The 16,944-nt window shown below is 49.0% G+C and overlaps 1 protein-coding gene across 1 annotated transcript in view; it reads left to right on the top strand.

Annotated features, from left to right (window-relative positions):
* Positions 1-16,662: 16,662 nt before the first annotated feature.
* Positions 16,663-16,944, top strand: part of SLC6A5 (solute carrier family 6 member 5) — a 52,200-nt gene continuing 51,918 nt past the window's right edge. Inside the window, exon 1 of the mRNA XM_055317593.1 lies at positions 16,663-16,728. Within this exon, the coding sequence (XP_055173568.1) occupies positions 16,663-16,728 (66 nt within the window). The remainder of the gene's footprint in view (positions 16,729-16,944) is intronic.

The following is a 16,944-nucleotide window of genomic DNA, read 5'->3' as shown; positions in this document are numbered from 1 at the left end:
TGTTGGAAGCATAGAGATAGATTTCAGAAGAAACAACTAAATTAAGTAGATATCTCTGAGGAGTAGCAGTATTAGTGGGAGAAGTTGGGACTCTTATTGTACGTCTTGTGGAGTAATTTGGTATGAGTGTGTGTGTGTGTGTGTGTGTGTGTGTAATAAAATTCAAATTTACTTAAACGAACGGCCTTTGTGGATTTCCTTCTGTAGCAATTGCCAACTCACTATCGTGAACTTGATTCCCAAGGCTTGGTTGGTTTCAGCAGTTGTCTTTTCGTCGCAGTGTTCTTACTAGCTGAAATGCAGATGATATTCCTCAAAGTCCTCATGTGTCCTCAGGCCCTTGCTCCCAAATCCAACCACTGTCTTTGGTTCTCCCTCCCAGTTGTGGCAGCCCACCTCTCTCCACCACTGTGTGCGTGCCAGGTGCTCAGGACATCTTCCCAACTGGTTTCCCTGACTCTCATCTTTCTTGTTTCCTTCAAATATTCTTCGCTCAGCTGCCAGAAATGATCTTTTTTTTTTTTTTTTTTTTTTTTTTTTTTAGAAATGATCTTTCTAAACAAGTCATCTCAGGTCATGGCCCTGTCTAAAATTCTTTATTGATTCTCCTTCGTCTACAGGACAAAGTATATAATCACCAAAATGGCATGCATGGGCCTTCATGGTCTGGGCTCTCACCTTTGCAGCCTCACCTCTTGCCATCTGTCAAGCTTGTCTCCAGCCCCACTGAGCCTCTTCTCACCCCTTGTTATTGTCATGTTCTGGTTTTCTGCTTAGTTTTTGCACACGGGATTCCCTCTGGCAGGCCCTGTGGGTTACCAACTCAAAATTCACTCTTCTTTTCTTTTTATCTGCAAATTCCCAGAAATTCCCTTGGTCTCAGGGGAGGCAGGCCCGAGTCTTATTCCGGAGGTGGGCATATAAGCCAGTTCTGTCTATGGAACATCGGGAAAGGTTTACTTCCTGATAAGAGGAAGGTATGCAAGCAGAAGCCTCTCAACCCCATGATCCCCTCTCTTCCTTCCCTGGAGATGGGCTAGTGACCTGGATCTGCTGTAGAGCAATGGGAGGAAGAAAAGGGATGCCTCCTGGAACTCAGACTTCCTTTAGCCTCGGCACCAATGCTAGAAACACCACCAGACGTTTTACTGTAGAAAAAGAACTCCTTTCTTCTTTATGCCACTGTTGACTGGACGTCACTTGAAGCTGAAAGTATTTTTATTGGATATACCTACACTTCCCAGCCTCAATCCTGCTAATTAAAGAGCTCTGTCCCTGACCCTGTGCACCTGGAGCTTCTTGAATTATTATTATTATTTTTTAAAGATTTATTTATTTATTTATGATAGAGAGAGAGAGGCAGAGACACAGGAGGAGGGAGAAGCAGGCTCCATGCCGGGAGCCCGATGTGGGACTCGATCCCTGGACTCCAGGATCACGCCCTGGGCCAAAGGCAGGCGTTAAACTGCTGAGCCACCCAGGGACCCCCAGCTTCTTGAATTAGAGCATAATGGCTGAAAGCACTGGCTCTGGAGCCGGACTGCCCAGGTCCATCACCCAGCTCTACTGCCTACTAGTTGGTAGCCTTGGACAAGTTATTTATCCTCTCTGTGCCTCAGTTTCCTCATCTAATAAATGGGGCTAAGGAATTATTAACTTTATCTAATTATCACAGGCAGTAAATGAGTTAATATATGTATTTTGTACCTGGCTCCTCATAATCATTTAATTAATATTTGCTGTTATTAACACAAGCTTCATCATACTCAATCACAATAGCCTAATAATCCTCTTCCCTGATAGGCTGTAAAGTTAATGAAGGCAGGGGGTGCATCTGTATTGTTTATTGTATTCTCAGGGTTACTTTACTGCCCAATAAATATTTACTGAATAAATAAACATAGACCATGTAAACAGTATACAGAAGGTAAACCAAGCCAGACATTAACCCAAACGGAAAGGCTTTGTTCACCTGAAGTCAGTGAAAGGAGTTATAAATTCACAGCTTTGTGAGTTCTAGAAGGCTACTGCAGGAAAAATTCCCATCATTGCTTCAAAAGACAAAACACCCATGTGCTCATCAGACCTCCAGTGAGCAAGCTTCATTCCATCAAGAAAAAAAACACTAGATCAGCCAAAAGGTCAGCTCAACAGCCAGTGTTGAGCCAGTTGCCTGTAAGCAATTGCCTTGTCCTTGTCCACATTTGGCCTTCTGAAGACGGAGACTGTACCAAAGATAGGCTGTGGGAAACAACAATAAATCAAGGCACAACAATTCCAGATAATTGTTCCTCCAGTATCTTTCTTGGTTTGTTTTGATTTATCAGGCTTTTCCTTGTCATTCATACCAGTAGCAGAGGAACTCCCACTGTCTGGGCTTTCGACTCATCCTTACCCCTCACTTGAGCTGGAATGTCATGACACAATTGTCCTTTACTGTGTGTGTGTGTGTGTGTGTGTGTGTGTGTGTGTGTGAAAATAGGGAAGAAAAGTCTAGCATGAGCATCGTTGCAATACAAGTACTCACTATTTTCTGGTTAGTATGGAGTTTTTTCCCCTCATGTCTGCTGACAGGTAAGACAGGGGAAAATACTCCCTGGGCCTTCAGAAAGCTTTCACCATCGATCCTCATGATAATTGACTTTCTTATCTCTTTCTTTTCCTTTCACTTTGAGCAATTATGGCATCTTTCTTTGCAAAAGCTCAGTAATTGGAAAACTGGTTTATGAATCTGGTAACCTTTTCCTCCCTAAAGGTTTTTCTCCCCATCACACAGAAAGCTAAGGGCTAAGGGAAAGAGACGAGAAAGGAAAAAATGTATATGTTTTGTGAGCTGTAGAAGGATGAAAATTAAATTTATTTAATATTCCCCTTGTTACTTTTCAGGAAGAACTTGAAAAGGGGCACAAGATCCTTTGGATAACAACAAGGCTGAAGCTACATGAGGCACTTTCTTTTAAAATATATATATATTTTTTGTTGTTTGAGTAAGCTCTAGGTCCAAAGTGGAGCTTGAACTTATGACCCCAAGATCAAGAGTTGCATGCTCTACCAACTGAGCCAGCCAAGCGCCCCCTTTTAAAAATACATTTTAAAAAGATTTGTAGCCTCTGCATTGATCAGTCTTTTTTTTTTTAAGATTTTATTTTATTTATTCATGAGAGACACACAGAGAGAGAGGCAGAGACACAGGCAGAGGGAGAAGCAGGCTCCATGCAGGGAGACCAACGTGGGACTCGATCCTGGGTCTCCAGGATCATACCCTGGGCTGAAGACGGCGCCAAACCACCGAGCCACCTGGGCTGCCCATTGATCAGTCTTTAAGCCACCTTCACCAGAAGGTATTAGCTCCAGAGACCACACCATAACAAAGAGAAATAACAACAAAAATAATATTAGCAACAGCTCACACGTATCAAGGACTGTGCTAAGCACTTTATATATGTTGCTTCATTCACTCCCCAAAAATCCATGAGACAGGTTCTATTATTATCTCACTTCCTAAAAGGGAAACTAGAGCATAGAGAGGTTGAAAATCACTTGCCTGGGGTCATGGAGCTAGTAGTAGAGGAGCTAAGACCCCAAACTAGATCTGACTTGAAAGCCCACACTCTCAACCAACGTGGAAACTTATATAATATGCGTTACCAGTATGGGATAGTTATCTAGACCCTTTGTAAAACTGCCTCCAGTTCTCTCAGAGCTTCTCCCCTCCAAGTGCTCAAGATTTGAGAAGCCTTTTTTTTTTTTTTAATCAAAAAGATAACTACAAACAAAGAGTGGAGGCAGGAGGTGCAAGGTACAGCTGGCCCATGTACTTTGCTTGCTCCAGAAGTATTTTTAGGGGCACCTGGTTGGCCTAGTTGGTTGAGTCCAACTCCTGATTTCAGCTCAGGTCATGATCTCAGGGTCCATGGGTTCCAGCCTCGTGTCAGGCTCTACACTCTGTGGGGAGTCTGCTTAAGATTCTCTCTCTCCAGGCAGCCCGGGTGGCTCAGCAGTTTAGCGATGCCTTCAGCCCAGGGTGTGATCCCGGGGTCCAGGGATCGATTCCCACGTCTGGCTCCCTGTGTGGAGCCTGCTTCTCCCTCTGCCTGTGACTTTGCCTCTCTCTCTCTTTCTCTCTGTGTCTCTCATGAATGAGTAAATAAAAATAAAAAAAAAAGAAAAAAAAGATTCTCCCTCTCTCTCTAACCCCTCCCCCATGCACGTGCATGCTGTCTCTCAAATAAATGAATAAATAAATAAATATTTTAAAAAGAGAAGTTTTTTAAAAAAAGATTTTATTAATTTATTCATGAGAGATACAGAGAGAGAGGCAGAGACACAGGCAGAGGGAGAAGCAGGCTCCACGCAGGGAGCCCGACGTGGGACTCCATCCCAGGACCCTGGGATCACGCCCCGGGCTGAAGGCAGGCGCTCCACCGCTGAGCTACCCAGGCATGCCAAAAAGAGAAGTACTTTTAAAGACAATGGTATTTTTAATTTGCAACAGCAAAAGTCCCCATAGCTTTCTAGGACCCTTCATAAATCCAGAGAACCTCTGCAGACGGAGTCCCCGCAGTCAGCCTGAGAGAACATCACCCCGCTCAGGCTCTCACCAGCTATATGATCTTGTTCAGGTGCTTCACCTCAGTGTGCCTCCTTTTTTGCTCATCTGGAAAGTGAACATAATAATAGCCCGTGCCTCAACTCATGGGCCCGCAGGGCAGGGCCTCCAGCCACAGGGGATTGTTCCCAGCCCTTGAAACCTATTGGAATTTTCACTGATGAGTTTTGAAATTTGGCAAGGTTGGCCTCTGTCTTCCTTCCATCTTCTCCCTTTAGGAATGGGAATGTCTGTAACTGCCTACCCCACCATCGTATTTTGGAAATAAATATCTTGCTTTCGATTTTCCAAGTTCACAGATGGAGAAAAATTTTGCTTTAGGATAATGGATCATACAGAGTCTCACCCATACTTGGTGTAGGAGAAATTTAAATGATGAGATTGGGGACTTCTGACCAGATGATATTTAGATGAGATTTTGGATTTGAGTGGATGATTTAATGGGTTGAAATTTGGGGAAATGTTGCGGTGGGTTGACTTTATGATGCATGTGAGACAGACATGAGTCTGTGGGGGCCAGAGGGCAGATAACAGCAGGCTGAAAAATGCTCCCCCCCCCAAACAAGATAGCCATGTCATAATTCCTGGAACCTATGAATGTTATCCTATATGGAGGAAAAAGGTCTTTGTGGATGTGAGGAGGTTAGAATTTTGAGATGGTGAGATTATCCTGGGTTATCCTAAGATTGTCATCTCAGTAGGCAGATGCCAGCTTTACACAAGCAACCATAAACCATACTTGGAAGTAGGCAGTTTATTTGAAGGCAGTGCATGTAGTAGAAGAAGCACAGGCTGTAGATTGATACCAATCTGCCTTGACACCTGGGTTCTGTGTTACCTCATGGAACACGCTCAACCTCCGAGACTGTTCTTGGCACGAAAATACCACCTACCTTAAGGCTAGGGATGTGAAGTACCACACTCAGTGTCCAGATCCTAGCAGGTGTGTAAAGGCCTCATCATGAGTGGGGTCCAGCTAATGAGGGGAAGCCAGCTTACCAGCAGTACAGGATACTAGAGTAGGACTGGTGACTCACGCTCTACCCTCAATCTGATACCCATGCTGCTTGCCTCTTACAAGTGACCTTGGCAGGCCAGCCTGACAGAAAATGGCTTTTAAGAAAAATGGCCCACGGGTCTCCCAATCAACCAGAGTGGCAGGTCATCCCATAGTCTGGTGCACGGACATGGCCTCAATTTGACAGAAGACTCTTGTGCCCACCTGGGGCAGACCTGGTTTCACATATGGAATGTGCACTGTGTTAGTTAGGGTAAAAGTATTGTTTCCATAACAAAGAAATCCCAAAGGACAGCAGCTTAAACTAGATAAATTTATTTGTGTTTTATGGCAGAGCCAAGACATGGTAGGCAGCCCAGCCACTCTTAACAAGTGCCTCTTACTTGTAGGTCCAAGGTAATGATTGCAGCTCTCGTCATCTCTCAGCCAACAGGCAGGGGGAGTATATACTTAAGATTTTTAAGGCAAAACCCTGAGGACAACCCTGAGGTTTGCTCATACCCCAGTGGCCAGAACTTAGTGACAAGGGCTCACTGAGCTGTAAGGAAGATATAGATACATCATCTTCAACTGGACTGCTGTGTGCCCAGCTAAACTCAATTACTATGGATAATTGTAAAATAGTGGGGGATATAGCCAGCAGATTGCCACGTCTGGCTCATGGGATCCTTTTCTCATTCTAGGTCTATCAGTGGTCCTGTCTTTGGTAAGTGACCTTCTCGATCATAGCTCCTCTTCAAGAAACACCGTTGTCCTGCAACATGCACACATGCATGGACACCTGTGTGATTCAGAACAGATCTATGGGCCTCAGGCCCATGAGCGTGAAATAATAGAGATTCAAGATCTGCATGATATTTTGCAGTTTACTTAGCTCTCACCATTCTATTATCTTATTTGATCTTCACCTCAGCTTTGAGAGTTGGGCAAGATTTATTTACATTCATCTCCACTTGACAAATGTGAAAGGTTTTCCAAGTGCTATGGAAACTTGCCCAGCTCAAGTGCAGAATGCCCACAAGGTCTGGGGATTGACACCCTCGGGAACAATCCTCAGCCAGGAAAGGATGAGAGTCTGTGACAAATCACCTCGTACCTTCCTTGTCTCCTGGGGGGGAATCTGACATGTGTTCCACATGGTGCCTCAGAGGGACTCCAGTGGGCCTAAACCACAGTCGCCCATAGTGGTAACTCACTCATTAGCACTCTCTTTACTGACTCATGTCCCATCCCTGTCTCACTTTCCTTGCTCCCTCAGCTGGGACCCCCTCCCACATAATCTGCCTACATCAAAGGCCTTGTCTCAGGGCTTGGCCTTTTATAGTCCTTCCCAAACTAAGGTAGAGATGTAGCTATCTCTTTCCCCTTGGATGATAGTCTATGAACATGGGTACATAGAACTCTGGGTGAGTCTGAAAACATGTGACAGATGAACTAATAGGGTCCAAAACTCAGAGAAGGGACCCTGATGCTATAGGCAGCCTGGGATCCAGCCCACCTTGAAGTCAGCTCCATTTTGACCTTCACATAACCATGACTTGGTACCTTGAGCTTCAGATAGTTTTGAGTTGGTTTTTGTCCCTTGCAAACAAAAGAGTCATGGTGGGATAATGTTTATTTTCTTCTTTCTGCTTATATTTTTCTATAATGCAATACAAAAACATCTTAATGCCCCAAATGACAGAATACATTTCTAAAGGAAAAAAAAAAACTATTGGAAATGTCTTTGAGAGTGTCACCTTGAATAACCCATGTGAGGGCACAAGCCACCTTTTTCTCTTAGTATCAGTGAAACCAGGCCTTCATGAAACAATGGAATCACTGAACCATGAGTTGTCGTAGGCAATCACACTCCCCAAATGCTCCCACAGTGGTGAATGACAGAGGGTCTTTCCTTTGTCAGCTCCACCAATCACCCAGACTCTCAGAATGGTTTGGATGTAGCTTCTCATTTGGCCCCAAAGCTGAGCCCAAGTTAATGACTTGGAAAAACATGCCATCATCCATATAATCTGTAAAAACCAGAGAGAGCCCTGAATCAGGCATTTCCACTGCAGAGGAAGTGTTCACAAATCCTGCACATTTTAATAATGTTTGCATTATTTCTCACAACTGTTTAATTAAATCCTGTATAAACAGATGGGCTTACGTCTTCGGTCCTAATAGTTGTAAAATTTGGATATTGTGCATGCTGACAATTACAAATATTTGTAGTTACCGACTAATATTCTTTCCACTTAAAAAATATGCTACAGAGAAAGCTGATTTAATCTTTATGGAAACATACTATGGCTTTTTATTTCTATGGCTTTCTTATAGCCAGAGGTATACACAGATTGCTGGGCCTCACTGGGAAGACTAATGGAAACAAAACACAGAGCCCAGTCACCCACTGCTCAGAGCTTAGGTACATCTTTTTTCTTTTTCTTTTTCTCCCATGTTGTGATATTTAATCTCATTTTTTTCTATATTTTTTTATTGGAGTTTGATTTGCCAACATATAGTATAACACCCAGTGCTCATCCCATCAAGTGCCCCCCTCAGTGCCCGTCACCCAGTCACCGCATTCCCCTGCCCACCTCCCCTTGCATACACCTTCATTTTTTTTTTTCATACACCTTCATATACAGCTCCATGTCCATGTCTTGAAGTACACCTCAAAAAAACCGGTCCAGATAAGATAGATCCAATTTTCAAAAATATGCAATTCCTTTAAATGGCAATTTATATATAATTTATGATAAATATTAGAGGGACACCTGAGTGGCTCATGATCTCAGGGTTGTGGAATTGAATCAGTCTCTGAGCTGGGCATGGAGTTTGCTTAAGATATTCTTTCTCACCCCCTCTCCCTCCACCCCTCACCTTTCTCCCCTCTCTCTATACATAGATATAGATAGGATAATATATATATTGGATATATATTCTCTCTCTATATCTAGCATCTATCTATATTATCCATTCCAAATGTGAAATAATTGTTTATTAGTTAAATTGTGATATACTATGAAATCTGTGTAGCAATTAAAAATAATTAAAAATGACAATGTAGATTTTTATGGCAATAGCAGCAGAACTAATATCAGCTATATTATGAGTTTTAAAAAAAGATCACAAAGACTATAAACAGCATTATCTCAATTTTATAAAAACAAAAACCATCTTCCTACACATGAAAGTCCAGAAAGTCTTCCAGCAAAATGTTAATAGGATATATTTGGGGGCTATGAGAATGTATATTTTTATGTTCTTAGAGCTTTTCCGAATTTTCTGTAATGGACATGTAAAAATAAAAAGTAAAAATAATAAAAATACAAAACAATATGTTTTAGAGAAGGCAGTAAAGGGACAAATAAGAAATCAGGAGGCCGTTCTATGATTTTTAATACACTTATTCAAAAATACTAAGTGCCTACTGTGTGTCGCCAGTACAAGTAGAAATACAGAGGCTTTTAAAAAACTAAGCTCTTCTGCCTTTGATGTGCTCACAATTTAGAATAACACTAATAGAATTTTCTGCAATGGCGGAAATGTTCCCTGCACTGTCCAGTGCAAGTAGCTATGGGGTACTAAGAATGTAGTTAGTGTGACTGAAGAATGGAATTTCACACTTAATTTAATTTAATTTACACTTAATTTTAATTTTAACATAAGTAGCCACAGGTGACTAGTGGTCCTGTAGAACCAAAGGCACACATGGAAATAATTAGAATGCACTAATGCTAGAGAAGCACACAGGATGGAGATACTAACTCTGTTCATTAAAAGCCTCTTGAGAGGAGATACATTTTGGGCAATGGGTCCTCAGGTATAACTAGGAATTCACCCTGCAGAGAAGAGCATTTTGGACAAAGGATACTGCAGATGCAGAGGCATAGACATGACTGGGTCTGGAACTTTTAAGAAAGAAAGAGAACAGGAAAACAAAACAAAGTGGCACCAGGCAAAGATCATGTCCCATCAAGAAAATAAGGAGAATAAAACCTAGATAATAATCCAGCAATATTAGATCCACAGAAAGGAGTCATTTTGTCACTTGTCTAGGGGAACAGCATCACTTTCAACCCCACGAAAACCTGGTATCTCAAGGAGGAAGGAGCTCTTTGTCTAAGTTGACCACTATTCTAGAAGCTTTCATACACTATATCTCATTTAATCACCATTTTACTGGGAAGGAAAGCAAGGCTCACAGGGTAAGTAACCACCGAAGAATATACACCTAGTTAAGTGGCTGAACTTGGACTCAAACTCTTGACTTCTAATTTTAAATTACCATAAAGAGATCAACTTATGCAAATATATCAGGTTATCTCCACCTGGGAAACCTTGAGACTGGAAATAGAAACACTCTGGACTAGAACGCAGACCCTAAGAGACTATGTTCGGAGATTTCATGGATCATTTCCAAGCTCTAATGGTGGTATCCCAGGGGACAGCTACCATCATAATAAATGAACCCTGAGCTGTCTTTCAAAGAGCGTAGACGGAGCTGGCCATTGTCTGATACGTGTTGTCCTGTATTGAGCGCTGCAGATTACTAGAACCAACGGTCCCAAATTTGGTGCCAATGTCCATGGCCCCTTAGGCCCAATTTACAAGGGTGACGCCAAAGTGACAAAATCATAAGGTCCTGAAACTCATCTGTGTTGCCTACTGGTATAAAGAGGCTTGAATTTTCCAAGTCCCACATCCTGGACCATTGTCTTCACCACTGTGCCTTTCTGACCCTTGTTCAGAATCCACTCAATAGCCTTGGTTAACTCCACCAACTGCTTTTATAGTGATTCTTCCCAACATCTGTTCCGCTCTACTTGTAGGAATTCCTGCTAGGTTTGCATGACTTTGAACTCAATTTTTTTTTTTTAATCTCACTAACTAGGACAGCAACAGAAAACCAGGGGAAAAAGGAACATTCCAGAGAAAAAAGAGACTCTTCTTTGCTAACACTGTAGACATAAAACAGTGATTTTCTTGTACTTCATATATTAGAAATTTCTTATTTCCAATAATGAATGTATTTGAGACGTGACTTCTGTTACAAGGCTGGTATCTCCCATTTTAGGGTGTGGGAAATTTGAGCAGATGGATAAAACAGAGAAGACTTGAACTTGGAACAATATTAATTAGTGAACCAAACATATGCAACTAGTAAAGCAGGACGACTGGAAGAGTGATGAGGAAAAGGAGCAGAGGAAGGAAGTGAATGTGCTGTTTACCAGAAGGCGCCGATATTGTCATTATGGAAGAATTAGAAATTGGAAAATTTTAGTTTAGTGTCATTTTAGTGTCTTTTATAGTTTAACGTATACAAGGATGGGGGCGGGAGGCTCAGATCATCATCATGTTTTCCAAAACCATGTCCTGTAACGGTTCCAGCCCAGCAGAGCTGGGAGATAGAAATGCCAGGACTTTAAAAGGAAGACTAGCCAGATATTAGTGGCTCGGGGTCCTTAATTAACTGAACTCATTTTTCTGAGCTCTGCTCCTCAGAGGAAGACCATAAAATAGATGGAGGCTGAACACTTTCTAATAGAAATAGACTGTTTGGTGAATATCCTCATTAATTAAAGGAGTAGGGTCTAGGGCTGAATTTTTAAAAAAATGCTTATACATTTTCTTACATAAATTGATAAATATGACAATTAACAACCATTTTTTAAGTATGGCCTTTCCCCTCTTTTTCCTGTTTTTTTTTTTCCTCTTCCCCTCTCTCTCTTCCCCACTCCACCACCCTAAAGCACACTGTCCGCCAGTGTGTATGCTTCCACGTTGTACTGGATGGCTCTCTCTCTCTCTCTCTCTCTCTCTCTCTCTCTCACACACACACACACACACACACATACACACACACACACACATACACACACAATGGGGTCATATCATTCACCTTTCAATGCATCTTGCTTTTCTCCCACAATACTTCAGGAAAATCTGTCAGGGCTAACGGTGTGACTCTAAATCATGCTAACAGTCGAACTCCTTCCATATTTTAGCTATACCAGTGATCTAATGTGGGTATTTTTTCCCTTATCACTTTCACTTATCAACCAGGCTATGATAAACATCCTTGCCCTGAGCCCTTGTTCCTTGGGGTAGGTTCCTCAGAGTGAGATTGCTGGATCAAAGGACAGCACGACCCTTTTCTTTGTCTCTCCCTTTAAAAGAACAGATGCTACTAGACTTTGTTTCTAATTTGCAAGTGACCTTGAGCAGTGACTTTTCCTCCCTCGACCTCTGCTTTCCCACCGGAGCCGTGCGGGACTACGGATGACTATGGATGACCTTGAATGTCCTCTGCAGCTTGTTCTAAACTTGTCTGCGTCTGCGCCGGCACCCCCTGCGCGCCTGCGCCCACTGCCCTGGGTTTTGCTGCAGTGAAGTGAGAATCCTCACTCTTGCTGACTCAGGACCGAGCGTCCTGCCTGTCTGAGTCTCAGGATTTGGGACCTACGTTTTGCGCACCGACGAGTCCCTTAGCTGAGCCTCCGATTCCCAGCTTCCGTCTCTACTGAAATTCCTTGGTGGGGGAACCTGCCCGTGATTAGTCCGTTCTCCCTGACACCTGAGGTCCAGGGGAAAACCGCGCACCACACAGCCCTTACCTCCTGTCATTTTGCACGAGACTTCCCTGTGCCTGAACAAAAGGGGTCTCAGGACACCGGGCAGCCTCTGTGTCTGGGTGCTCCATTTTACAGGATGCTCCCACTTTTCTGTTGATAAACACTTGATTACTGCGCGACCAGACCCCGGGATGAGGAGGGAAGCTGTTGCAACATGAGCGGGCTCTCCCCTGTGCGCACCTTCCGTTTGGAACCCGGGAGAAGCAACGGTTCTATCTGCTAAAGCGGGGGGCGGGGGGGGCTTCAACCATGATCTTCCCAAGAATGAAGAGGAACAGTTGCTTATGGACAGCAAAGCAGGCCGCTGAGCCGTCTCCGCAGTTCCCGGGCCCGCGGTCGTGCCCCCAGCAGCCCCGAGGTGGGGTGCAGCCTCCTCCTCCTCTGCTCGCAGGTGGGGCCTGCACCCCAGGCCGCAGGGGCCGCAGTCCTAGCGCAGGGCCGCACCGCAGCCACACTGGGCCGTCGCGGGCAGGTGGCACCGACCCGGGCTCTCACCCGGCCTGTGAGCGCACCCGGGGGCCGCCGCGCAGGGGCGCAGGGCATTCGGGGCCGGAGACCGCGCCAACTCGCTTCTCGCTCGGGCTTCCTCGCCCGCGGTCCGGAGGGGCGGCCGCGGCCTCGGAGGAGCAGGCGCCTGTGCTCGCGGCCTCGCCCCCTGCACCCCCGCCCGGCGCGGCCTCTGCGAGGTTCAGGGTGGCCCCCGCGGCGTGGCGCGGCCCCGCGGGGCGGATCTTCTTCCGCGGACGCCCCCCCCCCGCGCCCCGCAAATGCCAGATGGACGGGGCTCTCTCTTTTTCTTTTTTTTTTTGAAGCTATTTATTTGCTTATCTGCAAGGAGCGGGGGCAACGTGATCGAGGGCGAAATCAATTACTATTTTTCATCTCTGACAAAGTAATTAAGGCCACAGTGACCGGCTCCCTCCGACCGAGGGGCCGCGCGGTGATGGATGCGGACGTCGGCCCGTCTCGGCCGCCGCGCGGGCGGGATTATCACTCGGAGCAGGGGAGCAGGCGCGGCGGCGGGGGCGAGGCCGGTCTGCTCCGCGTCCTCGGGCCCCCGCCCCCGGGGTCTGCACCCCCAGGGCCCCCCTCCCCTCGCAGCGCAGCCCCTTCCTTCTAGACCCTCGGGGCTGCAGGCGGGGGGGGGGGCGGGGGGAGCCCCTGCAGCGCCTCCACCGCGCGCCCCCGCCCCCCAGGATCTCCCCCCAGGGTTCCCTCCCCTCGCAGCGCAGCCCCTTCCTTGTAGACCCTCTCGGGGCTGCAGGCGGGGGGGGGGGCGGGGGGGGCGGGGGGAGCCCCTGCAGCGCCTCCACCGCGCGCCCCCGCCCCGCAGCCCTCCCAGCGCGCCCCCCGCCCTCCCCAGGGCCTGACGCGGCAGCCGCGCCCCGCGGGGACCCCCGCGCGCCCTCGGCCCCCCCCAGCCCCGCCACGTCAGCGCGCCCCGGAACGTCGGGGTGTCCGTGGGCGCTCCCCGGGCTCCCGCGCGCCGCGAGAGGCCGGCGCCTTTCCGAGTCGTGACGGGCCTTGGTGCGCGCGTGTCCGGGGCCCGCGGGGGCGGGGGGGCCCGAGGCGGGGGCCGTGAGCCCGGCCTTGCCCTCCCGCGCCCGCTGCGGCTTCTCGGAAGCTGGGGCGCGTCTGGGAAGGAGCCGCTGGGCTCCCTCGGCCTCCCCCCCCCCCCCGACCCCGACCCCGGGCTTGGGGCCCCGCCGCCCGTGGGCCCTCCCGCGCCCTCCGTGTCCTGCTTCCCGCGGAGCCGGCCTCGGGGACCCCGCGACGCCCCCGCGGGCCCTTGGGGGGGCTGCGGGCCTTTCCGGGGCTCCCAAGCACGTCTGCACCTCGGGTCCGGGAGCTTCTGGCGCAGAGACCTGGGAGGTCCCCGAGCTGTTCCCGAGCCAGCCGGGAGCCCGCGGGAAGCCCCTGCTCGGGGTCGGTGCTGAGCGCTCCGTGAACGCGAGCCCCGACCTCCGCCCAAGCAGCCCGAACCCCGCGGCGTCGGGGGCCTCCGCTCGAGCCGCCCCGCCCGGGCGCACCGGGTCCCGGCTGGCGGGGCTCGGGGCTCGGGGAGCGGCGGAGGCAGCGGAGGCAGCGGAGGCAGCGGAGGCAGCGGAGGACCCCAGCGCCCCGGGCGCCGCCGCAACCTGCCGCCGCGACCTCCTGCCGCGCGGGGACTCCCCCCCCCCCCGCCCTGCGCCTCGAGCCCCCCGCGGAGGCCTGCGCCCCCCCACCGAGGCCAGCCCCAAGGAGCGGGGGGCACGCGCTTTATCACGAATCCCCGTTTAGCCCCCAAACCGCACCTCCTCGGTAACGGTGCGTCCCTCTCCTCGGACGGGGAAAGCCCCGTTTAATCTCGGGCCGCCCCCCCCCCCCCCCCCCCGCCGCAGCGCCCTAGCACCTCCGTCCTCCCAGGCCTTCCCGCCAGGCCAGCCCTGCCGCGGGTGCTTGGGGGCCGCCACCCGCAGGCCCCGGGCCTTGCGCTCCCGCGTCCTGCTGACTGTGCCGGGCCCTACTGGGAGGCCCGCGACGACAGAACGGCCGCCCTGTGACTTTGAAGGTGACCTAACAACGAGGGCACTGCTGCAAATAATTTCTTCTTTATTTCTTGAAAGGGTTTTCAGAGGAGCCTAAACATAAAAATACGAGCACAGTTGTAAGTGTACTCAGAATGTGTGTGTGTGTGTGTGTGAACAGAGATGAACCAGGAAGCCAGAGATTAGACCTCGATTCCTCGATTCCTAAGCAAAACCCCTAGTTTTCTGGGAGGGCTGACACTGGTCGTGTGCAGGGTAGGCTGTGAGGATCTGAAGTCTGCAGGTGCAAGGGCAGGGGACACCCTTCCCTTCATCCCAGGGGGATGAAGGCCCCACAGCCCGGGCCATCGCAGGGCCTGGGTCTCGGGGTGATATCGTGGAACCCGCTGCCTGCAGGTCGCAGAGGCAGCTGCGGGATCCAGAGGAGAGGAAGACTGGAAGCTTGACAGTGATTTAATTCCTTCCCCTCTCCCAGCGCGCAGCCCAATCCGCTCTGTTGGCGGCGGCGCCTCGCCTTGGGTGCAGTGGGACGTGTCCCTCCCATGTTTGCCTTAATTAGGAGGCAAACTTCTGTCGTCCCCTCCCGCCGGCTCCGGTTTAGTAATCAGACCCACATGAGTCACGCCGAACACGCAGCCCCCTCCCGCCGCAGGGACGACAGGCTGGCCGACTCTCGGCCGTTGTCCCTTTAAAACTGGAGTCCAAGGTGGGGGGGTGGGTAATGATTTATCAAACTTGTATTATCAAGAAAATGTCAACCGAAGGGCACCTTGCTTTGCACTGACGCAAACCTGGCCTCTCCCAAGGAGATATAGAACGCGCCTGCCGGAGCCAAGCCCGGTGTCACCAAGGCTGGGTTCACTCGCGGCCCGCTCCCTCCGTCGCCCGCGCCAGACAGACATGGTGAGTGGTCGCTTTTGTTCTTTTAAAAGGAGAGGGAGCTGCGGGTGGAGGGAGGGCAGGGTCCTTTAGGGTGCTCCTTTCGGAAGCGGGCTGTGCGTTTTGGAGGAAGGTCGGAGCCCTGGGTGTTGGCTCTCTGCGCATCACCCGAGGTGGGCAGGAGGTTTCTGAGGCTGTGGCCACCCGAGGGCTGTCCTCACGGCGATCCTGGGCACCGTCCTCGGGCGACAGCCAGGTGCCCTGCTGAGGCCAGCCGCCCCGAGGCTCAGGACTACGAGATCAGCGCGCTTGCTGGAGCCAAGGGACCTAGACTCGGTGCAAACCAATTGTCCTGATCTGTGCATTTAGGAAAGACCGGTTAGAGGCGCGCGGTTGAGGTGAAGGTGATACGATTATTCTTGCGGTGTAATCGTGAACGGTGGTGGTGATATTCAGGAAGCCCCGAAAAATGGCACGAGGAGAGAAAGCAGACAGAAAACCCACTGCCGGCATTTCTCATCATCTGAAACCCAATTGAGAAAAAGCGAGGGAAAAGGAGCCCTGAGTCTTGGCCCCCAAGCAGGTGGAGGGGCATGAAGGACATTAGACTCCTGTGATTAGTTACCGGAGGGAGGAGGAGAATTTTAAGACTTTGCGTGTTCTCTGACAAACCCGAGAATCCGGAGGTGAACACAGGTCGCGTAGGAGAGTGAACCTGGTTACTATCTCGTGCTGTGCGTCCGGTTTATTATGGTGGTTGTGGGGTTCTTCTTGTTTTGATCGCGATCCTTACCCCTGCCTTTGCTACCTGGAGGGCGGGGATGGGTTTCGAGCGAGCGGGGATTCGCACAACCGTTTTGGCCCGAAACACTCGCAGGTGCCAGGGCATCAGCTTTGCGGCCACAGCTTGCCTATAGCTTATAAAAGAAAAAAAAAAAAGCAGCAATGTGCATTATTGAATGACAAAGGAAATGGGGCGGAAAATTAAAGAATCTTTCTACAGTGGTGATGGGGAAGTGGGCACCCTACAGCCGTGATGTGAAATCCAAAGAGGGCCAGGAGCTCACGGCGGCTGTAGGGCTATTCCCACCCTCTTTCTTCTTCCCACCTCCAAAAAACAAAAAACAAAAACAAAAAATGCACATTTCCATCTCTTTTCTTAGTTTCCGCACCATCAGGGGGAGGAGAATATTAACCGCTTTATGCCATCTGGTTATTGGCAAGACGGGCAATTGAGAAATAGCTCTTGGAGAAGAAAAACAAAAAAAATCCACCTTCCAGGTTATTCCC

The sequence above is a fragment of the Nyctereutes procyonoides genome, unplaced genomic scaffold (assembly GCF_905146905.1).
Source record: "Nyctereutes procyonoides isolate TBG_1078 unplaced genomic scaffold, NYPRO_anot_genome, whole genome shotgun sequence".
NCBI lineage: Eukaryota > Metazoa > Chordata > Mammalia > Carnivora > Canidae > Nyctereutes > Nyctereutes procyonoides.
Note: the sequence above shows the minus strand (reverse complement) of the source record. Positions and strands in the feature narration are given on the sequence as shown.